Source organism: Nyctereutes procyonoides, unplaced genomic scaffold (assembly GCF_905146905.1).
Source record: "Nyctereutes procyonoides isolate TBG_1078 unplaced genomic scaffold, NYPRO_anot_genome, whole genome shotgun sequence".
NCBI lineage: Eukaryota > Metazoa > Chordata > Mammalia > Carnivora > Canidae > Nyctereutes > Nyctereutes procyonoides.
In genome coordinates, this window is record NW_026575047.1 from 60182707 (window position 1) to 60209273 (window position 26567).

The window sequence follows — 26567 nt, forward strand, 5'->3', positions numbered from 1 at the left end:
TCCGGCTGCGGCGGTCGTCGTAGGTCGTCCGGGGCAGGTTCCCCTGGGCGCTCCCCCATGGAGGAGGCGGCGCGCACGGCTGCAGCCCCGAATGCTCTCGCTTCTTTCTGTACGGCGACGGAGGCCCTGGCCGCGCGAGCTCGAGAGGCGGCGGCCCGTGCGGCCTGTGTGGGCGCGTAAGCGGAGGTGACGAGGGCCAGAGAGTGGAGAGGCAGCCGCATGGCCGGCCACCGCCCGGGGTGAGCGCGACGGGGCTGGCGCTGGGCCGCTGTGCCGGCGTCGGGGCGGCAGGGGCCGTCAGGGCGGCTCCTCTCCGCTCTGGGGACAAGTGTGCTCGGGGTTGGAAGGGCTCTTCTGGGTCCTGCATGGAGGGATCCCTGTGCAGTCCCGTGGAAGCCCGGCTCGGCCCGGGGGTGGGGGGTGGGGTGGGGGCGGCGCGTTCGCGGGCTCCTCCACGTAGTTTTCCTTCTGTGGTGAGTTTGTAGAAGATGGTCTCAGATGCGCCGAGATACTCGCCAACGACGGAGCAAGCCTCAGAAGTCGGCTGTGACATTTTGAACACGACCGTTTTAATTTCTTGACTTTGTAGAGTCATTTAATCCCGTTTCCCTCTTCCTACTACAAGTGTACATGACTCTGTGTACGTTTAGTTTTCTATCTGTCTCTTTAATTTCTTCACTAGGTTTTTCAGTTCATTTAGGAGACGTGAGAGAATAGAGATGTGTTTCATTGCAGTAAACTGTCTCTTGAAGCAGTGTGTTGTGGTTGGATGAGTAGGTTTCATGTTGGTAAGTAAAAGGAGTATGGACACTAGTAGCCACATGTTTGAAAGTATAAGTGACTCTGCAGTGCTTTTGCCTACCTCTGTACTTTCTTCTTTCCAGGCCGGAGCTACTCTGCCAGGGTTTAAAACTTTAAATGAGAATAAAGAGTGTTATTTACAAGGAAATGAGAGTGAATAAGTCATCTCTAACCGCTTCCAGCCTTTTTTTCATGAGACCATATTAAATTTACATGTAAGTTAAGATTTTAATTTATAACTAATGTTGCTAAATTAGGGTTGGAGATGCCGGTTCTGTAGTATTTATAAGTACTGCTTTTAAAAATAATAATTTGCTAAATAAGAGATTGGAAAAAATTTTTTAATTAAATAAAAATTAACTTAAAAACTATTTAAAAATGAAATAAAAAATTAAAGCTGTGGAAACCAAACAGGAGTAAATATTAAGAACTCCAAAGGTTTTGCCTTTGCCTGGGGGGCTCAGTGATTGAGCCTCTGCCTTTGCCTCAGGTTGTGACCCTAAGGTCCTGGGATTGAGTCCCACATCAGGCTCCCTGTAGGGAGCCTGCTTCTCCCTCTGCCTGTGTCTCTGCTTCTCTGTGTCTCTCATGAATAAATAAATAAAGAACTCCACAAAGTTTTCATTCATTGTGGGCAGCCCCTATAGAAATGGAGTCCAGTGGACACTTAGGTTCCGCTTCAGGCTGTGTAACTAACTTTCTCTGTCGCCCTGGCATGCGATTTAACCCCTTGGAGGTTTGGTTTCTTTGTAAGGTGGAGATAATGATACCTCATTGTGTGTATTAGAATTAATGTATATCAGCTACCCGGAACAGTGCTTCACAGGTGTTCAATAAGTGGTAGCTATTACTATTAGAAATTAAAGAATTGCACTTGTTTCAGGATATTTCTTTTATATAAAAATATCTCGCAGTGCTATCCTACCTACCGTTGTTCACTCAGTGTCAGCCACAGTGGCCTTTCTTTTTCTAGAAAACTGCCTACTTGTTCATATCTTTGCCTTTGCATTTTTTGTCTGCTTTGTTCTTTTCCTCCTTCAAGCCTTTGCTCAATGTTCTCTTCTCCACTAGGCCTCTTAACCAACCTGGTTAAAATTGAAGTCCCTTACCCAATTCCCCAGTGCCCTTAACCATAGATAGCATTTACCACCTTCCAATATAATGTTCTTATTTATTTTTATTGTCTTGCTCTGCGTCCAACACAAGGGAAACTCCATGAAGGCAGTAATTTGGTCTTTTTTACTCACTGCCGTATCCCCATTCCTAGAGCATAGTACGTATTCAGCCGTTAGTTGGTTGAGTAAATGAGATAAGCACCTGTCCACAGTGAACGGGATATAAGTCGTATACATAAGTAACGGTAATACAGGCCTGAAAAGTGTCCAAAGAGAAGTGTGGGTAAAGGCCAGGGAATTCAGAAAAGATTGATTGCTCTGGCTTATAGAATTCAAGCAGGGCTTCATTGTCGAGATATTTTTTAAATTGGCTTGTTAAAAATGAAAGGATAATGGAAACAAAGATATGGAGGAGGAAATAGAGTAAGAATGGCAGCACTGTGTTGACCTCAGGTGGAACACAGGGTATGTGAAATACTGTATTGGGAGATAAAATTTAAAAGTTAAGTTTGGAACAAATAGTGAAAGGTTTTAGCAGATTACAAAATTTGAACTTTTCTGTAAACAGCGGGTGGCAGGAGAATGAGATGGCACAGATGTGTTTTATAGAGCAGTGTGACAGCATCATGTGTTGAAGCTGGATTAGGATTGGGAGAGACATGGAAGTGGAAGATTGTATTTCACAAAGGTAGACTCCACCTGGCACACTTGGCCCTTGTATCCAGTGTGAGTAATGAGGATGGAGAAGCCACGGTCAGAATACGAGGAGCAGATTGGAAAGAAGTCGATGATCTATACGGAGAGACTGATTGGAGCTGCCACTTGCTTGTGTTCCACCTCTGGGGCTAAATGGAGACTCCAATTGGAAAGACAAAAGGCTGAGAATAGGGAGACCTGAATTCTAGTCCTGTTTTGCTACCCACCAACTGCTTAAGAAGTTGCTTAACATCTTTGTGCCTGTTTTCTCATTATGGGGCCCTCACCACATATCTTTCAAGTTTTTGTGAAAATGAAATGTCAAAAATGCTACAAGTTTAAAGCTGTAAATGTACTTCTGTTGGTATATTTTAAAAAATTATCTAACTTTGGTACTGTTGCCTATTAGTCATTTTGCAAAGCAAATCTTAATTTCAGTTTATTTTATAAATATTAGAATACTAGTCTGTCTTTTCCTATCTTAAGTTATGCGTTCTGTTTTAGGAGAAGGTAGGCCAATTTCAGAGTTTTAGGTTGTATTTACTTCATTTTCAACATAACTTGTATTTAATGAAAGTTAACGTTAAGTATTCATAAATATTAGTAAAGTAAGTTGTGAAAATTAAAATTTAGAAAGAAGCTGATAATTCTAGGAGCCTTTAAAAGTATGTTTAAAATTAAAATGGGTCATCTTCAGAATTTTCAGTTCACTCAGCTGTGGAATCCTTGAGGATAGAGACTTACGATGATCTTTATAACTCCAAAGTTTGGCATATTAGAGCTGCCCTGTATATGTTTATTGATCAGATGGCCACATATAAGAACTAATAATAGCCTGGAGGGGAGGAGTGTGGGGTGGGACCTTCCACTTGTGTCCCTCTGAGAGGTAAATGGGCAGGTTACCACCTGAAGCTTGTCATCTCTGGCTTAGGAACACAGTTGAAGTGAAATTTAGCAAGTTTTCTTGTTTAGCTATCCTTAAACCTGGCCCTACTTCTTAGTTAATCCTTAAAAATAAAAAAAAATTATCTGTTTCAAGCTCTCCCAGCTGTGATTGACCTTTATAGTTACAGAGTGGGAGCAGAACTGAGAATAGTGAAACAAACTCATTCCTAACTTTTAGGACATTCACACTGATGTCGTATTTTCAAACAAATGAGAAAATTCATTTACTTAGTTTTAGTGACGAAGACTGCTTTATAAACTTGAGGATTTGCAAATTCTGTATCGCCCTCCCTCCCCCATCCTGCCCACCACCACACTGGTATAGTTCCATGAGAGAACAAACAACCTTAATTCTGTAAAACCCTGTAAATCAGATTTGCCACTATAAAGGAGTGTCTTTTGTGGGAAAACCAGCACAGAGAACCAAAGTCATTGTCTTTAATTAAGTGTTAATAAATTAAGTAAATATTACTAAATAATTTTGCATTTCGTATTTGAAAGTCAAGCTTACGTAAGTAAAGTCTAAATTTGGATTTGTGAGGCAATCACTATTCTGGGATTGGAACTGTAGATAAACCTGACTTGTTTCTGGATATCACATTTGGAGATAACAAAGCTACATTTTATTGATTCCAGAATATGGAGACTACACATTAGGTTCTCTGCAGATTTTCTATAGGGATGTTTTATGGACTGGGAACTTTTAAGTTGTCACTTCCTCAGTAGAATTTGCATGATTAAGAACATTGCTTGGTGATGATAGTGCTTAAAGGAGTTGATTTTACATTAAGGGGTTCTTTCAAGACTTTTAGGTGACCCAGGCTCATTGGAATGCAGAGTGGGCTGAAGTGTTTGGTAGCTGGGTTTCTTTACTCCTATTTTCCCCAGACTTTCTTACTTTACCCTTGCATTTTTACTTGTATATAGTACTGTTACTTCCCAGCATACTTTTAACTAGTTTCTACAGTTTTCAAGCTTATAGGCTTTAAAATAGTTGTTACATTTTAGGATGCTGATCTAAATGATGCAGCTTTACTTTTAAGGCCCGTTATAATTATTCCATTCATCTGTAATAACCCATAAATATATAAAGACATAGTTTGAGACTGCCAGATAGCTAGGTGCACAGGATTAAAAGGTGACTTGTGTAGGAGCCCAGGAACTGGCAGTCTAGTGAGAGAGACTGGGTCATAGACATTTAAAATAACTGGTCATTTACAGTGTGGTGGGAAAAACTGTAAGCATATTTGTTGTTGTTGGCATAATCTTTTTATATTTCATAGACCTAATTCTTACTGCTAACCATTTTGTTCCAAATTCTCTCCATGTTTACATCTCTATATACTGATTTTCGTGACTTAGAATTATTCCTTTAAAAAAAAAAAAAAGATCTGTTTATTCATGAGAGAGAGAGGGAAGCAGGCAGGCTCTCTACATGAGCCCGATGTCCATCCAGGATCACGCCCTGAGCCCTGAGCGGAAGGCAGATGCTCAACCACTGAGCCACCCAGGCAGCCCTAGAATTATTCCAAAGGCAAAATAAAGTTGAAGCTTGAGGTTGCCAATGTTTGGCATATAAAGAGACTATAGTTTATTTTAAATTTAAAAACCATAATAACTTAATAGATTGTTTAGCTTCCTTCGTTAGTGTATCTGTCTGTTAAGGTTGTGCCTCACCCAGGTCATGCACTCAGTTAGAGGCAGGCCTGAGTCTTCAAATTCCCCACCTAGGACATTCCTCAATGCATTTTCTTGCCTTAGGAGTGCATTAAAAAGACTGGGGATACTTTTCCAAATCCCTAGTAAAAGAGCTCAGTTCTGGAAAGGTGTCAGGTGGACACCCATATCGTATGTGACTGATACTTAAAAAACTCACAGCACATCCTTGACTGGAGTGTCTTACCTTCCTTCCATGTTTCAGTATTCTCTTTTTCTAGATTGTGGGGTGACTTTGTCTTTAGAACTTGTTAGTGGTTTGTTTGTTCCTTCCTTCCATCCTCCCTGCTTCCTTCCCACTTTCCCTCCCTCTCTATTTTCTTCCCTCCCTCCCTCCCTCCCCGTTTCTCTCTTCTCTCTCTTTATCTTCACCCCTCCTCCTTTTCCTTCTCTTTCCATGATCCTGAGATTAAGACCCGAGTTGAGACCACCCAACAGACTGCCCCACCCAGGTTCCTCTTGTTAGTAGGTTCTGTCTTGACATCACTGCAGCATGTATTTTAAAAACCTTAATAATGGAAATGTCCAAACATACATTGTATATACAGTAGAGAGAATAATACAGTGAACCCCTGGATGTGCGTATCTTTACCACTGATCCCCATTTCTGCAGACAAGTTTTGGTTTTTCAGAAGTCTGATGGGAATTTTACATTTACCTGTAATAAGCCTGTTACGGTATACAAGTTAGCCATCCCAGTGGCATGTAGCAATAAGCATTTTTTATTTTGCTCAAAGGTCTTTAGATCAGCAGGGATGACTGTTTTTTTTTGCTCTGCACGTGGTGATGGAAGGGTGCAAAGGGGCACTCAGAACTGGCATTCTTGTCATTTACACCTACCTCCTATTGGCCAAAGTAAGCCACTAGAGACCATATTCCAAGCCATTGGGGTGGGAAGGACTGTACCTTAGGAAGTGTTCCAGGAACCATCATGTGACTCAACAGGCAAATATAAACACTGGCCCCTTTGTTTGGAGTGTCATCTCAGTGTGAATACTTTTCACCGTTATTACAGAACATTATCACCCATTATTTAACTGCCTTTTGTCTGTCTCCCCACTGAAGACTAAAATTTAGCTATCACTATTTAATCCATAGAGTTTACTTAGCACAGCATATGTTTGGTAAATACTGTTTGAGTAAATGGGTAAACTAACTGAAGGACTATGTGGATAGGAAGTTAAGTTGCTTTTGCTAAAGGCCAGAATCTCATAACTTGAAGGATGGAAAAACTTGGCTAGTTAGCAAGGGTTAATGTGTGAGGATTCTGACTGAATTGCAGATTAGTTCTGGAACTTGGAAGTTAAATTGTGGGACTGAAAATACCAGGGACGCCTGGGTGCCTCAGGGGTCGAGCGCCTGCCTTTGGCCCAGGGGGTGATCCTGGAGTCCCGGGATTGAGTCCCACAATGGGCTCCCTGCCTAGAGCCTGCTTCTCCCTCTGCCTGTGTCTCTGCCTCTCTCTCTGTGTCTCTCATAATAAATAAATGAAATCTTTAAAAAAGATAAAGCTGATTCTTAAAAAGAAAAAAAAAGGGATCCCTGGGTGGCGCAGCGGTTTGGCGCCTGCCTTTGGCCCAGGGCGCGATCCTGGACACCCGGGATCGAATCCCACGTCGGGCTCCCAGTGCATGGAGCCTGCTTCTCCCTCTGCCTGTGTCTCTGCCCCTCTCTCTCTCTCTCTGTGACTCTCATAAAAAATAAAAAAAAAAATTAAAAAAAAGAAAAAAAAGAAAAATACCAGAAAGTTGGTTATAACCAATCATAAACCTTATTGCTATGTAATATTTTTTCCCTACTTTCTACACTTTGCTGTAGTTCATTTATCAGCAGAGGTCATGAATTGGCCATTTGAAAATAATGTGTAATCTTTGGGAAGCCCCTGCTTACATTCTGCTCTTGTGGCTTGAGCCTTTCTAGTTCCATAGCCCTCATGCTCCCTGAAAAGTCTCCCAGTATCACACTTGTACCTTGGCAAACGTCTGTCTGCCAGAATCATCATCCTCTGCTAACAAAATAATGTGAAAACCAGCTTCTCTCTGCATGCCCTTAAATAGGCTAAATAAATAAATTACCGTCTGTTTACATAGATTTCTAAGAAGAAAGTGTATGTGTAAGAAAACTCTTTTGAGTTTCCCTGTATAGATTATTCAGAAAGGACACGTGAAATTGGTGAATGTATTTATAAACTAGATTTATATATTTTCATCCTGTAGAATTTTTAAGATTTTATTTATTCACTAGCGACACAGAGAGAGGCAGAGACATAGGTGGAGGGAGAAGCAGGCTCCCTGCAAGGAGCCTGATGCAGGACTCAATCCCAGACCCTGGGATCATGCCCTGACCCAAAGGCTGATGCTCAAACGTTATTTAAATATGAAACCAGAGTTTATAAAACTGATTTAAAATTTAAATTTAGTATTAGCATATAAAAGTAGTTTTATTTTTATTTTTTCAGTTTTATTGAGTTCTTGACATATAACATTGTATTAGCTTAAGGTATGCAACATAGTGATCATATATGTGTATATTGTAAAATTATCACCACAATAAGTTAACATCACAATTACAAATTTTTTTTCTTGTGATCTTTTAAGATCTCTTAGCCACTTTCAAATATATAATACAATATATAGTCAACTATAGTCACCATACTGTACATTACAGTGTAGTCAAATATATATAATACAATATATAGTTAATTATAGTCACCATACTGTACATTACATCTCCAAACTTACTATCTTTTGGCCACCTTCCCCCATTTCTGTCACTCTGCTACCCTCTACCTCTGGTAACCATCAGTCTGTTCTTTGATTCTGTGAGTTTGGTTTTTAAGTATAGCTTTGTATCACGATCCCATCTTTTGACAAAACTATGAGAAATATAATACATCAGCAGTAAATTATAAATAGTAAATATATTATCAATGGTTGTAATGAAAATACTCCTTTATGAGAAGAGAAATGGAGTAAAATTTGAATTGCATGTGGATGATCATGATCGCTCTTTTAAAAATCTCATTTTGTTTTATTTTGCATTTAGATTTGAAGATTACATAGTCCTGCCTCCAGCACTAGTGGCTTCTCTGTTTTGTGCTCAATGTGACTCACAAGAACTTCTTTAGTAACAAACGAAATGATCCAGGGGCGTGGAAAATATGATTTTTACATTGGTCTGGGATTGGCTATGAGCTCCAGCGTTTTCATTGGTGGGAGTTTCATCTTGAAAAAAAAAGGTCTTCTGCGACTTGCCAAGAAGGGCTCCATGAGAGCAGGTAGGCTGTGCCCTATGTGACTGAAATGACATCAGTGTGTGCTTATGTACTTAGGTTCTTTGATGACAATCATATCTTTATTCCTAGTTAGTATATTTGAAACTTTGAACTCTGCAAGCTTTGTAAATGCGTATAGAGAATCAAATGTCAGTTTAATTTGGGGGTGGGGAGTTTGCTTTTTTTTTTTTTTAAGATTTTAATTTATTTTTGAGAGCGAGTTTGCATGCATACGAGCACGGGTGGGGGAGGGGCAGAAGGAGAAGCAGACTCGCTAGTGAGCAGGGAGACCTATGTAGGACTTGATTCCAGGACCCTGGGATCATGACCTGAGCCAAAGCCACATGTTTAACTGATTGAGCCACCCAGGCACCCCAGACATCAGTTTTGTAATGAGAAAAATAAAAAGTGAGACAATATCCAAATAAGCTAACTATTCATTCCTGCAATTATCCAAGTTGAAATAGGAACCATTCCCCATTTAGCATCCAGCCTTATCTTTAAATTTTGGTATGACTGTAGAGAAGGAAATAAGGATTTATGAATAGAATCAGAATCTTACTGAAGGCTAGGATTTTCTGTCTAGGATAATAGAAGTTTTACTTATACCTTAAGATGTTTTTCCTGATGATCTCAAATTAGGAGGAAGGAAAGAGAAGGCTTACTGCAGTTGAAGAGTATTCTGTTCATTGATTTTCTGAAGGGTTATATTGGTTGTTTCCCCAGAAACTGTTGACAAGTCACAAGACCTTGGAGGATATTCAGTATGATTAAACCCCCTTCTCACTTTATTTAGTGCATTCATGACAGCTTACAGAGAGACCTACTTTGGCAATAAAAAAAAAAAAATCACCTTCTCCCTCTTTCCTGTGCCATCTTAATGGCCAGAGCTAATCAATCTTAAAATAGTAGCCTCTATTAGAGGTTAGTGGGCAGAGGAGAAAGGATTAGTATATGTTACCTGAATAAGTGTATTTCCTATTCTTGTCTTAAGGCAAGCACTCTCATTGTCCATGATGGATAATGCCTGTCAAAGGGTTCATTTACATTGGCCTTTTCTTTTTGACAATGGCTTAAGTACCAGTTGCTTCCTGATTTTATTAATTTGGTTGGGAGGAAAGTCAAGTAGAAAAGGAAGATGAGCATCTCCTGGTAGCTGTAGCCTGTGATGAAATGCTCAATCTTTTTATGTATGGTCATATAAGACTACTTTCTCTATGGTTACTGCCTCATAACCACACCTATTTCTTATCCACAATCAGACTAACTTACTTGAAGTCGGGTTACTTCTTATTGGTTCATTTTCTTTGCTTGAAGCAAAGAAACAAGAGAATGAAGTATAGACCTTATGAATATAAGGATTGACATAATTCCTTCACTCAACAGTATAGTGCAAACCTAAAAATTTTACCATTGTCCTAATCCTCATTTCCTTTTCCAAGATAATCGTAAAAATATCTTAGAAATCCCCTTATTCATAATGGAATCTTCAAAATAATAATAATCAACAAATGAGATATTTTAAAATCTGTCATTGCTAATAATTGTCATAAATTTTTAAAGTCTGATAATCTTCCAAAAAAGTGAAATATTTTTTCATTTACAGGTCAAGGTGGCCATGCATATCTTAAAGAATGGTTGTGGTGGGCTGGATTGCTATCAAGTACGTATAGAGAATATTTCAAGGAAATACTATGGTTGTATATTAAGATATTTGCATATACTAATACAGCCTCATATTACTAGAACATTTTATTATTTATGTTTTTAAGATTACTTATTTATTTATTCATGAGAGAGAAAGAGAGAGAGAGGCGGAGACACAGGCAGAGGGAGAAACAAGCTCCATGCACGGAGCCTGACATGGCACTCGATCCTGGGACTCCAGGATCACGCCCTGGGCTGAAGGCAGATGCTTTAACTGCTGAGCCACCCAAGGATCCCTATTATTTAATTTTTTTAATAAAAGATTTATCTGTTCTAGGGAGAGAGAGAGAGAATGAATGAGCAAAGGGAAGGGCAGGGGGTGAGGGAGAGAATCCCGAAGCAGACTCCCCACTGAGTGCGGATCCTGGTATGGGGCTCAACCCCAGGACTCCAAGATCATGACCTGAGCCAACATCAAGAGTCAGCTGCTTAATCCACTGAGCTACCCAAGGTGCCCCTAGCACTTTTTTTTTTTTTTTAAGATTTTGTTTATTCATGAGGGAGACTCAGAGAGAGGCAGAGACCTAGGCAGAGGGAGAAGCAGGCCACCTCAGGGAGCTTGATGCAGAACTTGTCCCAGGACCCCGGGATCATGCCCTGAGCTGAAGGCAGATGCTCAACCACTGAGCCACCCAGGTGCCCCTGCCTCTAGCATTTTTTTAAACTTTAAATAAACCTTTGTTTTTTTATTATTTTTTATTTATTATTTTTTTAATATCGTGGTTTTTTTTTTTTTTTAAGATTTATTTATGATAGAGAGAGAGAGGCAGAGGGAGAAGCAGGCTCCATGCTGGGAGCCTGACGCGGAACTCGATCCCAGGACTCCAGGATCGCACCCTGGGCCAAAGGCAGGCGCCAAACCGCTGAGCCACCCAGGGATCCCCACCTTTGTCTTTAATGAATAATACTTAAAATATGTAAAATTTAAGCCAGTAAATTTTTTGAAGCTAGCACTTTAATAGTTTGAGTGAGAAAACTTTTTTTTTTTTTTAAAGATTTTATTTTATTCATAGGCACAGAGAGAGAGGGGCAGAGACACAGACAGAGGGAGAAGCAGGCTTCATGCAGGGAGCCCGGTGGGACCTGATCCCGGGTCTCCAGGATCACACCCCAGGCTGCAGGCCGCCCCAAACCACTGCACCACCGGGGCTGCCCGAGAAAACTTTCTTTTACCTGTCTAATTAAAATGTCTGATAGAGCTATATGTTTTTTAAAATTCTCAGTTTAAGGGACACCTGGGTGGCTCAGCGGTTGACCATTCTGCCTTTGGCTCAGGGTGTGATCCCAGTTCGGGGATCAAGTCCCTCATCAGGCTCTCTGTGAGGTGCCTGCTTCTCCCTCTGCCATTTGTCTCTGCCTCTCTCTGTGTCTCTCATGAATAAATAAATAATTAAAAAGTCTTAAAAATCTCAGTTTAAGAAGGTACCTTAAAAAAGTCCTAGAAAAATATCCTGTTTTTAATTCATTCTTCATGATTTTCATTCCAAATTGGAAAGGACATATACATTTGATAAGTGTCTGTGCTTATTTTAATGATTACCTTTAAAAAGGTACAAAGAAAAAAATGAATAAGGCACTGAGCCTTGAAAGTATTCTATGTAAGCTTAAGAGCAGTTAAAATAATGAGACTGATTTGACTCTTCATTCAACAAATATTTATTGATCATTTCTGGTATGCCAGTTTTTATTCTAGGTGCTGGACATAAAACTAATCAAACAGAAAAAAATCCTTATCCCTCTGAGCCTTAACATTCTAGATGGAAGCAAACAAACTTGCGTTAATTAAAATGTGTGTTAGTGGTATATGCTATACATTGGTAAAGTAGGGAAGGGATATAATGTGAAGGATAGATAGGCTTACATTTTATTTTAATTTTTTTTATTTTTTAAAAGATTTATTTATTTATTTGTTTATGAAGGACACAGGGGGGAGAGAGAGAGAGAGAGAGAGAGAGAGAGAGAGAGACAGAGGCAGAGACACAGGAGGAGGGAGAAGTGAGCCCGACGTGGGACTCGATCCCGGGACTCCAGGATTGTGCCCCGGGCCAAAGACAGGCGCCAAACCGCTGAGCCACCCAGGGATCCCCAGGCTTACATTTTAGATGGGAGGCTAAGACAGTTCTCTTATATTTAAGAAGGGGGACTAGGGCAGAACTTAATATCTGAATAAAAGATGTAAAGGAGCTAGCCATATGGATATTTCGGGGAGGAACATTTTAAGCAGGAGAAAACAGTAAATGTGAAAACCACGAGGCAGACCATGCCTAGCCTGTTGAAATGTGATAGGCAATCGCAAGATAGCCTACAAGGATTCTTACCCCTGGTATTCACACCTTTGTATAATCCCCTCTCACACTGAATTAATGCTGACCCAGTGTGATCATAGAATGCAAAAGAAGTGATGATGTATGTCTTCTAAGGCTGTCACCAAAGGTATTGTGGTTTTACCTTGATTGCTTGGATTTTTAACCCTGAGGGAAATCAGCTGCAGTGGTGTTAGGACACTCAGGCAGCCTATAGAAGGTCCCCAGGCTATAGGCAGTACCAACTTGCCAGTCATGTGACTAAGCCACCTTGGTTGTGTCCTTCAGCTCCAATCCAGCCTTCAGATGACTGCCGCCCCAATTTATATCTTTGTCTGTAGACCTCTTAAAAAATCCTGAGAAGTACCTATTGATCTCTTTCTGAAGTCTTGACCAACAGAAAATATGGCTTTTGTTTTAAGCTGCCAAATTTTACAGTGCTTTATTATAAATACAGTACTGGATTATTAAATTGTGAAGGTAACATTAAAGAGGCAAGAATAGTAAGGGAGTGAATGTAGGGGAAGTAGCGGGGGATAAATTCAGAGAATAATGAGGGTCTGGACCGTGTGGGTTTTTGTAGGTCACAGAAAGGACTTTATGTGTGGGCAGTCATTGGAGACTTGAATAAAGGGTTGACATGATTTAATTTAGATTTTAATAAGATCTCCCAGGCTGTTTTGTTGGGGCATAGACCACATAGAAGCAGAAACAGAAAAACCAAGTGGGGAGGCTATTGCAAAAATCAGATGATGGTATGGACTCAGGGTAGTTGTAGTGAGTGTGTTAAGTGGTAGAATTCTGGATGTGTTTTGAGGGTAGAACTGGTAAGATTTATTGAAAATAAGTTAAAAGGCTGGATAGAATATAAAAAACAACCTTTCCAAAGCATGAAACAGCAAACGTGTAATGAATTACCTAGCCAAGATCAGGGAAGGGTGTGGAGCTCAGAAGGATAAACTGAAGACATTTTTTGCCCTAGAGGTAATTATAGACTTCAGAGCAGGCATCTGAGAGATAGAGTGAACTTTTGAACTAGGCTAATTAAGGGTCAAAGTCAGGCGCTACTAAGAATGAGAACCTGTATAAGATTATTGCATTGGAATCATAAAAACAAATAACAAAAACATCTTTTACAAGATGCACATAGAAAACAAGGATATAGAATGGCTGGAAGAAAAAGATGGAAAAGCAACCTGAAGAAAGTTGAGATTGCTGAATATACTAGAAATAAGCTTCAAAGCAAATACCAATACTAGAGATAGAGGCTTATTTTGTAGAGATAAAAACTTCAACTCATCAGGAAGCTTTAACAGTTCCAACTTTATTTAATAATATGGCCTTGAGGGGGATCCCTGGGTGGTGCAGTGGTTTAGCACCTGCCTTTGGCTCAGGGTGCGATCCTGGAGACCCGGGATCGAGTCCCACGTCGGGCTCCCGGTGCATGGAGCCTGCTTCTCCCTCTGCCTAGGTCTCTGCCTCTCTCTCTCTCACTGTGTGCCTATCATAAATTAAAAAAAAAAAAAAATATGGCCTTGAAAGATTCAAAGCAGCAGTTGACAGAGCAACAGGAGAAGTAAATTCAAAATCATATGGTAAAATATTAATATAACACTCAGTATAGGAGAAGCAAAGTAAAATTGTTAAGGCTATAGAACATTTGAATAATAAATTTAACCAAATTAACCTGGTCTACATTGTTTTCAAAGGCTAATAGAATATTATATAATGGACTGTTTTTGCTAGATCATAAAGCCAGTTTTAAATTTTTCAAAGGATTTAATGGAGTATTTTCACAGATCTTTATAATTAAAATAGAAATCAGTAACAAAAAGATTACATAAAAATCCCCATGTTTGGAAATTTAGAAATACACTTATGTATCCATGGTTCAAAGAAGTCAGAATGAAAACTAGAAAATATTTTATTTTATTTTTTTTTTTACGATAGTCATACAGAGAGAGAGAGAGGCAGAGACACAGGCAGAGGGAGAAGCAGGCTCCATGCACCGGGAGCCCGACATGGGATTCGATCCCGGGTCTCCAGGATCGCGCCCTGGGCCAAAGGCAGGCGCCAAACCGCCGCGCCACCCAGGGATCCCTAGAAAATATTTTAAAAGTGTGTTTACGTTAGAAAACAATATGTGGGTGCCAAATACAAAATATCCTAACTTTTGAACATATTACTGAAGTAATGAAAGTTTATAGTTTTTTTAAAAATTTATTTTAGAGAGCACATCATGAACAAATTAGGTATATTCTAGGGATGCAAAGCTGGCATAACTTTGGAAAACCAACCATTGTAATTTATGATGTTAACTAATTGAAGGAGAAAAATTATCATTTCACTATGATTTAGCAACTATCATGACTAAAAAGAAACTATCTCAAGTAATTTTTTTTAAAGATTTTATTTATTCATGAGAGACATGGAGAGGCAGAGACATAGGCAGAGTGAGAAGCAGGCTCCTGTGTGCAGAGCCTGATGTGGGACTCAATCCCAGGACCCTGGGATCACACCCTGAGCCGAAGGCAGATGCTCAACCACCGAGCCACCCAGGTGCCCCTAAAACAAGTAATTTCAGGAAATTTCCTTAATGTGACAAAAGATTTCAAAGACAAAAAAAGCCAAAACAATCACAATAAACACCAAAATAAAGAAATATTGAAGGCTTTCTTTTTGAAACTGGGAACAAACAAATGACCTCTTGTTACTCCTTCAGTATTTTTAAAAGAATTTCTAACCAGTGTAGGAAGGCAAGGGGATGGAATAGAATTAGAAATATGTAAACTGGGCAGCCCGGTGGCACAGCAGTTTAGCGCTGCCTGCAGCCCGGGGTGTGATCCTGGAGACCCGGGATCAAGTCCCGCGTTGGGTTCCCTGCATGGAGCCTGCTTCTTCCTCTGCCTGTGTCTCTGCCTCTCTCTCTCTCTCTATCTGAATAATAATAAAAAATAAATCTAAAAAAAAAAAGAAATATGTAAACTTGTATTATACTGATTGTATGAGTATAAAAATTCCAATGAATATACAGACAAATTATACAATAAGATTTAGCAAAGTGTTAGATACAAAGTCAACATATAAAATTTAGCTGAATTGTAGGCAACAATTAGAAAATGAAATGTTAAAAGGGTACTATTTGCATATAATTTTTAAAAACAGGAATCATTTAATTATAAATCTAACAAAAGATGGGAAAGATACCTATAGAGAAAATGAAATAATTACTGAGAAAAAGACAAATAGAGGGGTGTATTATTTTTATGAATTGAAAGATTCATTATTGGAAAATCATTTCTTCCATAGTGACAAGCTAAATGCTGTTCCATTTAAAACTAGGTGATTATGTGGTACATGGTAAGTTGATGTAAATTTTATATGGTAATACAGAAGTCCAAGTAAAGCAAAGCAATTAAGTTAAAAATTTTAAAGTTTGTTAACATATAGTACAAAATTGGTTTCAGGAGTAGAATTCAGTGATTCATCACTTATATACAATACCCAGTGCTCATCACAAATGCCCTCTTTTTTTTTAAATTAATTAATTAATTAATTTATTATTGGTGTTCAATTTACCAACATACAGAATAACACCCAGTGCTCATCCCGTCAAGTGTCCCCCTCAGTGCCCGTCACCCATTCACCCCCACCCCCCCGCCCTCCTCCCCTTTCACCACCCCTAGTTTGTTTCCCAGAGTTAGGAGTCTTTATGTTCTGTCTCCCTTTCTAATATTTCCCACACATTTTTTCTCCCTTCCCTTATATTCCCTTTCACAAGTGCCCTCTTTAATACCCATCACCTATCTAGCCCTTTCTTCACCCACCTCCCTTCATCAACCCTTAGTTTATTCTCTATCATTATAAAGAGTCTCTTATGGCTTGTTTCCCTCTCTCCTTTTTTTCTTTCCTCCCTTTCCATATGCTCATCTCTTTTTTTTTTTTAATTTTTTTTAAAATTTTTATTTATTTATGATAGAGAGAGAGGCAGAGACACAGGCAGAGGGAGAAGCAGGCTCCATGCACCGGGAGCCCGACGTGGGACTCGATCCGGGGTCTCCAGGATCACGCCCTGGGCCAAAGGCAGGCGCCAAACCGCTGCGCCACCCAGGGATCCCTCTTTTCTTTTTCTTTTCTTAAATTCCACATATGAATGAGATCATAGGATATTTGTCTTTCTCTGACTTATTTTACTTAGCATAATGCACTCTGGTTCCATTCATGTTGTTGCAAATGGCAAGATTTCATTCTTTTATATTACTGAATAATATAGCATCATATGTATATACTACATCTTTTTTATCCATTCATCAGTTGATGGAGTTGGACTCTCTCCATGGTTTGGCAATTGTAGATAATGCTGCTGTAAACAGGGGGCATATTCCTTTGAATCTGTTTTTCCAAGCCTTTGGGAACATACCTAGGAGTGCAATTGCTGGATGGTATGGTGGTTCTATTTTTAACTCTTTGAGGAACCTCCGAACTTGTCCAGAGTGGCTGCATCAGTTTGCATTCCCACCAACAGTGCAAGAGGGTTCCCCTTTATCTATATCCTCCCCAACACCTGTTGTTTGTGTTGTTAATTTTAGCCATTCTGACAGGTGCAAGGTAGTATCTCATGGTTTTTATGGTTTTTGATTTCCCTGGTGAGTAATGTTGAGTATTTTTTCAAGTATCTAGCCATCTGGATGAATTTTTGGAAAAGTGCCCATCCGTGTCTTCTGCCCATTTGTTAACTAGATTATGTTTTTTGGGTGTTGAGTTTGAGCTTGTTAAGTTCTTTATAGATTTTGGGTGGTAACTCTTTATCAGATATTTCATTTGCAAAATATCTTCTCCCATTCTCTGGGCTGCCTTTTGTTTTGTGATTGCTTCCTTTGCTGTGCAGAAGCTTTTTATCTTGATGAGGTCCCAGAAGTTCATTTTTGCTTTTGTTTCCCTAAGCAAAGATATTCTTAAGAGGTGAAAGGATTTGTTCTACTGGATATAGAGATTTACTCTGAAGCTACACTAATTAAAACAGTATTGTACTGTGCCAAAATACATAAACCAGTAGAATGGAGAACCGTAAAACACGACAGTGTATTTATTACAAAGGTGGTATTGAAATAGGGAACTGTGCTTTTCAGTAAATGTTGCTGTAACAATCCATGTGGAAAAAATAAAATTTGATTTCTACTCACTCCAAACATTAGATCAACTCCAAGTGGTTCATAAGCTTAAATGTGAAAGGTGGAACACTAAAGAATTCAGGGGATAAAGAATTTCAAGAAAGATTTCTAATAAAAGAGATGAGTGAGATAGGTGAAGGGGACTAAGAGTACACTTAGGATGAGCACTGAATAATGTATAGAATTGTCAGATCCTACACCAAATAATGTATAGAATTGTCAAATTCAAGCCTTAAGTATTTTGTGCACCTGATATTAATATTAACACTGTTAACTGGTAGAATTTAAAAATTAAAAATAAAAAGGATTTCTCATACAGTTTGTATGAAATACCAACCACAAAGAAAAATATTTTAAAATTTGACATTAAAATTGAGAACTTTTAGTGAAGAATTTAAAAGAGTGAAGAGGCAAATTACATAATACTATAAAAAAGACTAATATTTTTAACCCACAGAAGGTTCATGTCCAAAAATTTAATTACTTCAAATCAGTACCTGATGATGTCTTTTGAATATAAGAGTTGGGTTTTTTAAAAAAGAAAAAACTAGTGAAAAAGACTTGGGAGAGGTGTTTCACACCTGTTTTAGCTGCTTTTAATTAATTTGTGTCTGTTATCATAGGATATAAGTTTCTTTTTTTTTTAAATGTTTCTTTTTTTTTTTAATTTTTATTTATTTATGATAGTCACACACAGAGAGAGAGAGAGAGGCAGAGACACAGGCAGAGGGAGAAGCAGGCTCCATGCACCGGGAGCCCGACGTGGGACTCGATCCCGGGTCTCCAGGATCGCGCCCTGGGCCAAAGGCAGGCGCCAAACCGCTGCGCCACCCAGGGATCCCGGGATATAAGTTTTTAAAAAAAATTTAAAAATCTATATGTAAGCATAAATTAGATCTATTCAATTAAAATTACAGACTTGTATTTTTTTTCGGACTTGTATTTCTAATTGGTTTGAATTCTATTCTAATGATAATTTACAGGAGAACCCTTATTGAATAGGTAGGAGAAAATAGAGAAATTACTAAATACAATTGAAATAGCATTTTAAAAAATATACATTTGATCTTTCAACAATATGGAAGTTAGGGCCCCTGACCCCCTGTGCAGTTGAAAATCCACATATGACTTTTGACTCTGCCAGACTTTAATATTAGCATACTATTGACCTGAAGCCTTAACCAATAACATAAATAGTTGATTAGCACACATTTTATATATATATTATATACTATATTCCAAACACCTATAGATAGGAAAATCATGAAATACATTTACAGTGCTGTTAAAAATCCATACATGAGTGGACACTTCAAATTCCAGTTCAAGGGTCAACTGTATATGAAAATAAAATGCGGGCATTTCCATTTTGAGTGACTTGTTCTGAGTTTTCTTTTCTTTCTCCAAGTGGGAGCAGGTGAAGTGGCCAACTTTGCTGCATATGCCTTTGCTCCAGCCACCCTAGTGACTCCATTAGGAGCTCTCAGCGTCCTAGTAAGGTAAGGATGCTTTGTGTGTAAGAACAGTCAGTATATTGGTCTATAAAGCCTTAGTGCCATTTGATTAGACATGCTCACCATAATTTACATTGAAACAATCTTGAGAATTATTTTTAAGCTGTGTAGTAATTTATCTTTTGTGCATAGGCAAGCTATCAATTTGTAGGAGAAAATGCTTTTGTGCTTTGTCTTGTTTTCAGAGCCAGCAGGAGTTTTTATTACAATTTTTAAAAATTTTAAGTTGGACTCGTCACAATATCATATGAGACATGTACACTTCAGTAGCTGTATTGGTGATAAATCAATTTCTATACCTATAGAAAATCAATGATTGGTGCAAGGGTATTATATGCCTCCGAAGTGCTCTGGGGTCTTCCTTTGCAAGGAGCAGTCCAAGACTTGCCCTTTTTTCTGTTTCTTAATGATTAGCCCAAACAGCTAAGACTATATTGAAGTTTGGGTTTTGGTTACTATTCTCAAAGTTGATTGATAGGTTTTTTAAAATCTTTGTTTCCCCCGAATATAGAGTGTGTGTGTGTGTGTGTGTGTGTGTGTGTGTGTGTGTGTGTGTGTAAAAATCAATATTACATGCAGGTTACATAATTTTTCCAGATGATATATAATCTGTAGTATATAAAGATTTATTGTGGTACATGTCTTTTACCCTTAGTTTTCTGTATGTTATGCCATATTTATAGGTTTACATTATATATTTTTTAGATATGGATACATTTGGCTATAAAATATTAAAACTTGCTAATTTAACAGGCAAATAATTTAGAATTACATGAACACATAGGAAAGATGCATAAACCAGTATGGATAAATTAAAGTTGAGCAAATTTAAGCATTGATTTGGACATATATTCCTAGGTTATAAGTTTCTACCATAGCTCCATTTATTAAATTTCATACTGATTTTCTACAGTAGAAATATAGAACTATACTGGTTTAGTGTATGATGAATTCATTATGTGGTCTATGTATACAATGGGATATTCCTCAGCCATTAGAAACGATGAATACCCACCATTTGTTTTGACGTGGATGGACTTGGAGGGTATTATGCTGAGTGAAGTCAGTCCATCAGAGAAGGACAATCATCACATGGTTTCACTCATACAGAATGTAAGAAATAGTGTAAGGGATTAAAGGGGAAAGGAGGAAAAATGAGTGGGAAAAATTAGAGAGGGAGACAGAACATGAGAGACTCCTAACTCTGGGAAACGAACAAGGGGTCGAACAAGGGGTCGTGGAAAGGGAGGTGGGTGGGGGCGGGGGGTGACTGGGTGACGGGCACTGATGGGGGCACTTGACGGGATGAGCACTGGGTGTTATACCATATGTTGGCAAATTGAATTTAAAGAAAATATTTTAAAAATTAAAAGTGTCATAAAAAATAAACTTACAAGTGCTAGGAAAAAAAAAGAAATCATTAATTTGCTGGAAACATTTCATTTTATGATTGAATGCACCTTTTCTTTACCTTGTTGTGAAGCCAAAGAATCTTTACAAGTTCATAGTGTTGTAGTTTTTCAGTAATTTAAATTGAGTTGTGTTGATTTTTAAAAATGAGAAAAGTGGTTGATTAATTTTAATGTTCTCCACCCCCTTCCCCACTGTAGTGCCATTCTTTCTTCATACTTTCTAAATGAAAGACTTAATCTTCATGGGAAAATTGGATGTTTGCTAAGTATTCTAGGATCTACAGTTATGGTCATTCATGCTCCAAAAGAAGAGGAGATTGAGACTTTAAATGAAATGTCTCACAAGCTGGGGGATCCAGGTAAGAAACAAAAAAAAAAAGCTTTATCGGTTTATTATTTTACTTTTTATTTTTTATTTATTATTATTATTTTTTAAAGATTTTATTTATTTATTCATGAGAGACACAGAGAGAGGCAGAGACACAGGCAGAGGGAGAAGCAGGCTTCATGCAGGGAGCCCGATGTGGGACTCGATCCCGGGACTCCAGGATCACGCCCTGGGCCAAAGGCAGGGGCCAAACCCCTGAGCTACCCAGGAATCCCTTTATTTTACTTTTTAATTTAGTTTTTATTTTAACCAAAGTTTTATGTGCAAGAGGTAAGTTGTTTGCCATTACTTATTATGAAAAACAAGATCATTTTCCTCCCATAGCAGCCCTTAATTAACCATTGTTTATTTTGTTCTTTAACCATGTGTTTAAATAACTTGCTTACATTGCTGCTACTGTTTTTGGCTTTAGGCATCATCTGTTATATCCACTATCTATTGTATCTACTTTTTTTTGTTTAAATGATTTATTTATAAGCACTATATCACTTTTATTCCCAGCTTACACCTATGATATAGTTACCTTTCCTTCTTTATTTGACTTGTTTTTTCTTAACTGATCATGATCTTGTTTGATCACTTTTCTGTGAGTTTATCAAGCCATACTGAAATTCTTCTCCAGTGGTCTTAATTCTACCCTCAGTAATTTCAAACACATTAGATATTCTATAGTTTCATATCTTCTGGAAATTTCTCCCAGAGTCTTATTTTATTTGGCCTTGGTCTAGATTGGTATCTTGAGGCCACCAGCACACTTGTCACTGTGGATTTTCCCTCATCAGCATCATGAAAGATCCCCTTCACTTTCTATTTTTTTCTTGTCTTTGAATCCTGGGTTTGCTCCTTCATTTTGGTTGGAACCACTGTTGTAGGAGACAAGACAGGCACAGAAGAGATGAGACCTTGGATATACAAAAATGTCTTTAATCAATGTGACCTCATTGTCTTCTCACTTCCTGCTAAGAAATCAAACACAGTTAATTATCTTTTATATGTTAACCATATTTTGTTTTTAGGAAACCTTTAGGATGTCCTCTTTGCCCTCAATCATCTGAAATTTTCCGCTGAGGTGCCTACATGTGGGCTAATTTTTATTCATTGTGCTAGGTACTTGATAGATTTTTTAAATTTGGAAATGTGCATCTTATTCTAGGATATCAAATTCATTTTTTATTCTGTGAAATTTGTCTTTTATTCTTTTGTTCATCTTTATTTTCTGTGAAATTCTTCTTCTTCCGTTGACTGGACCTCTTGAACCATACAGTGACTTTTGTTATATATATATTTACCCCCCTGTTTTTACCATTTTTCCTTTTAGCTCTGCCTTTTGGGAGATTTCTTCAGTATTGTCTTCCAGCCCTTTTTTTGAATTTTTATTTCTTCTGTTACATTTTTTAATTTCCAAAGAGCTTGCTTTTGTTCTTTGGTTTTGTGTGTGTGTGTGTGTGTGTGTGTGTGTCTATGTCTATGTGTATGTGTGTCAAAAAAAAAAAACCCCACAGCATGAAATTCACCCTCTCAACATTTCACAGATGTACAGTACATTATTGTCAACCACATGTGTTGTGTTGTGCAGCAAGTCCCTGGAGAGTCCTGGTTATTTTAAAATTTTTCTGCAAACTTCAGTATCAGGATTATTTGTGGGCTCTGTTTTTGCTTTTGTTTTCAGTCATTTAGTTTTGTCTTTAAGCAGTTTTGATTAAATGCTGGATATAGATTATTAAAAAGTATAAAGACTCTAAGTGATTTTTTTTAATTCCTTCAGAGAGAACCAAAATTTCTTTTGTCAGTGAGATATGAGTACAGCAAGTCACCTTTAACTTGAAATATTGCTTCAATCTTTGTTGGGGCTGATTTCTTTCCATTATGCCTGTAGTCTTCATCATAGCTCTTCTTTCTCTCAGCTGATAGCCTAGGATGTTTACTTGGACCCTCCACCTGGGTGAACTTTGAATGGCAGTGTTCGTGTTGGCATTCCAAGACTGCAGGTGTCTTTTTAGCTCCCTGGCTTTTTCAGCAGGCTGTCCACTTGGCTTCTCAGACCTGGGCATGTATAGCTTTATACCCACAAATGCCTTAAGGGGGGGTTGCACACAGAAATTGGGACTCAGTGTCTCTTTAGTTCCTGCCTTTCTAGAATCTTGGCCCTGGTGTCCCAGCTGCCTAGACAGTCCCAGATTCCAAGTTTTTATTTTTACCTAGTCTACTGAAACTTCCACAAGCCCCAGGTCACCACTTCCTGCTGGTTTTTTTGTCCCTCCTTACTTCCTGCTCTGGAATTGGCAGTTATCGCAAGGGAGAAAGGTGAGTTTTCATCTTACCTTTTTCTTCAGATTTCGGCCTTTCGAGTTCTGGCCTCATCATTGTCTCTTTGAGGATGTTAATGGTAATTTTACTGTTTTAATGTTTTTGTAGGATGATGATTTATCTGTTGTGAAGTTTTCCTCTGCATAGAGCAAACAAAGGCTTTGTGTTTTTCTGTTAGTTTTGGTGCCTCTCCTAGTGATTCTTGGCTGCCTTCTGAAAGTCAGGCATATCACATTCCCAGCAGAGTGTCCTGCCTGAGTCCTAGGAGGTGATGGGAAAAAGGGAGTTAGACCTTACTCTAGCCCCCTATTTTAGTGTGGCACCTACACACTCACCTGGCCAGAGTCCTCCAGTTTCCTGTGGCAGGAAGAACAGTCAGTCAGATACTCAGAGCTGAGCAGAGTTCCTGGGGTCTTAATGCTGAATAGATTTTCAGCCAGGTCTTCTGTTTTTGTCTGTTCTTTACCCTGCTTCCAGAGGTACATTGTACCTTTGTAGTGTTCGTGCTGCAAAGTGAGTTACTTTCCCATCTTTTATCATTGCTGATGTGGGTGGGATTCAGCTTTCGTGGATGTGCTGCATCAGTTACGAGTTTATCTTCTGTTTTCTGGCTTCCATAATGTTGTTGCTATCATCTCCTGTATCCATTCGTGCTTTTGTGTGTCTGTTTCTTTAAGAGTCCTGTTACTACTTATTAGCAGACTTTAAGGAGTGAACAGAATAAATTCATGTGACTTCTGTGGCATTTTAGCAGATGGTAGTATCTATATTATAGGGTAGTTGTAAGGAATAAATCAGTGCAAATTGCTGAGAAAAGTGCCTGGCCATGATGCTACATGGCTCTTACTATGCTGGGTTTAGTTCTCCACATTGAACCAGAACCCTAACAGTATTTTTGATTCTTACTGATTTGCTATTTACCCCAGTGGTTTTCTCTAAATATTTAAAAAAATGTACTGCTTTTAGGACAAACTTGATTTGTAACTGTTATTTTTATCATCTATAAATTGTTGTGTTCAAGGTCATCTCATAATTTCTGTCCACTAGTTTCTGATTGTTTCCATTCTTGGAGTTAAGACCATTCCAGTGGGTGGAAAGTAGCAAGATATTCTAGTGTAGATGGCTGCAAATCAATGTGATCTCCATTTTCTATGACCTAATTATTTCTAATAATTATTTCTAATAATATTTCTATGACCTAGTTTATGAATATGAAACATGGTATAATTGTCCAGCATATACATCTAACTAAACTTTTATGAGTGTAGGCGCGCCTGGGTGGCTTACTCAAGTGTCTGCCTTCGGCCGGCTCCGGTTGTGATCCTGAGTATGATCCTGGGAACCTGGGATCAAGCCCCGTATTGGGCTCCCTGCTAGGTGGAGAGCCTGCTCCTCCCCCGTGTGTTCTCTCTCACTCTCCCTCTCAAATGTATAAGTAAAATATTTTTAAAAAATTTTAACAAAATTTTTATGAATGCACTTTTGCTGGGACAGCAAGAGAAAGCTAGTATTTATTTTAAGGCCACTCCTTTTCTCCTTCCTATTGAGTTAATATTTATTTTGGATTTTCAGGGGTTTTTTTTATTCTGCATTTGGCTAAACACAACTTTTCTTTGCCTCCAGGTTTTGTGGTCTTTGCAACACTTGTGGTCATTGTGTCATTGATACTAATCTTCGTGGTGGGACCTCGCCATGGACAGACAAATATTCTTGTGTATATAACAATCTGCTCTGTAATTGGAGCATTGTCAGTCTCCTGTGTTAAGGGCCTGGGCATTACAATCAAAGAGCTGTTTGCTGGAAAGCCTGTGCTGCGACATCCCCTGGCCTGGATTCTGCTGCTGAGCCTTATAGTCTGTGTGAGCACACAGATTAATTACCTGAACAGGGCCCTGGATATTTTCAACACTTCCATTGTGACTCCGATATATTACGTATTCTTTACAACATCAGTTTTAACTTGTTCGGCTATTCTTTTTAAAGAGTGGCAAGATATGCCTGTTGATGATGTCATTGGTACTCTGAGTGGCTTCTTTACAATCATTGTGGGAATATTCTTGTTGCATGCCTTTAAAGACGTCAGCTTTAGTCTAGCGAGTCTCCCCTTGTCTTTTCGAAAAGATGAAAAAACAATGAATGGCAATCTCTCTAACGTGTATGAAGTTCTAAATAATAATGAAGAAAGCTTAACCTGTGGAATTGAACAGCACAGTGGTGAAAATATCTCCCGAAGAAATGGAAATCTCACAGCTTTTTAAGAAAAATATAATTAAAAAGTTAATCTGTAATTGTCTTATAAAAGTGATTTTGAATATCAGGATGTGTCTGAAAAAGCATTGTTCTCGAGAGACAATCTTTTTTAAAGTTTCACTGATTTGGACCAAGAAATTATTTTTCTTATATTTACATGATGGTAGCTCACTAAAATGACCTCAGTACATGGCCAATTTCTATTAACATTGTATTATTGTAGAGGTATTTTAAATTTTCTTTCATCAAAATCCAAATGCACTGACAGTTTTAAGTCTATAAAAATGCTTTATTTTTACATTGGTGTTGGAAATCTGAAATGTACATTTTGCCATCCTCACTCATCAGTCCCTGACCATTTGAAGGCTTTTTGACTTAAAAAGGAACATTTTTCTAATTGGTTATCCTGTGATTTACCTTACCTATAAAAATAACTCCTGTTTGATTAATTAATTTTGAAATGTTAGCTTAAAGAAATCCTAAGTTTAATGAAGAAAAACTCAATTTACCAAACAAAAAAAGGAAGTTGCACATTGGAGAGGTTTCTCACGCTGTGACTTAACAGCACACATTTGATGGTCTTCCTACTCCTTGATGGCACCTTGCTAAACCAGCACATCCTGCATCTGTCAGGCTATATAGCCTGACTCGTTTCATCCTTCGCTTATTCTAATCCCTTGGTACCTGGAACCTTGACTACCATTTTACATCAGTCCTTGTACTTTTCAGTATATTTTCATAATGAGTTATGTTGTCATTTAGATCTTCTAACAACTCTGGGAAATAAAGTCAAAAGGCTAATTTCTTAAATTTAGCTCATGTTATAATAAAAAGACAAATTGAAACAGTTCTTTTCTAAGTCTGAATGCTTAGAATACAGTTGTTTGTAAAATATGGTTTCTTTGTACTCAGTAGTTTACCTTTAGTTTGTTCAGACCAGTATGTATTTTGGTCTCCTAAAGTCCATG

General features: G+C 38.4%; 1 protein-coding gene across 4 annotated transcripts; it reads left to right on the forward strand.

Annotated features, from left to right (window-relative positions):
• NIPA2 (NIPA magnesium transporter 2) lies at nucleotides 1-26447 on the forward strand. 4 transcript variants are annotated; one of them, XM_055326850.1, is made up of 7 exons: nucleotides 2-239; nucleotides 885-1016; nucleotides 8319-8550; nucleotides 10154-10210; nucleotides 19137-19227; nucleotides 20853-21013; nucleotides 24973-26447. In XM_055326850.1, exons 3-7 carry the CDS (start codon nucleotides 8412-8414, stop codon nucleotides 25605-25607), a joined length of 1083 nt encoding a protein of 360 aa, XP_055182825.1. In that variant the 5' UTR covers nucleotides 2-239; nucleotides 885-1016; nucleotides 8319-8411; the 3' UTR covers nucleotides 25608-26447. The 4 variants fall into 4 exon arrangements, with proteins under 4 accessions (XP_055182828.1, XP_055182825.1, XP_055182826.1 ...); XM_055326852.1 differs by lacking the exon at nucleotides 2-239 and adding an exon at nucleotides 651-788; XM_055326853.1 differs by lacking the exon at nucleotides 10154-10210 and having other exon boundaries at nucleotides 1-239.
• The last annotated feature ends 120 nt before the right edge of the window (nucleotides 26448-26567 follow it).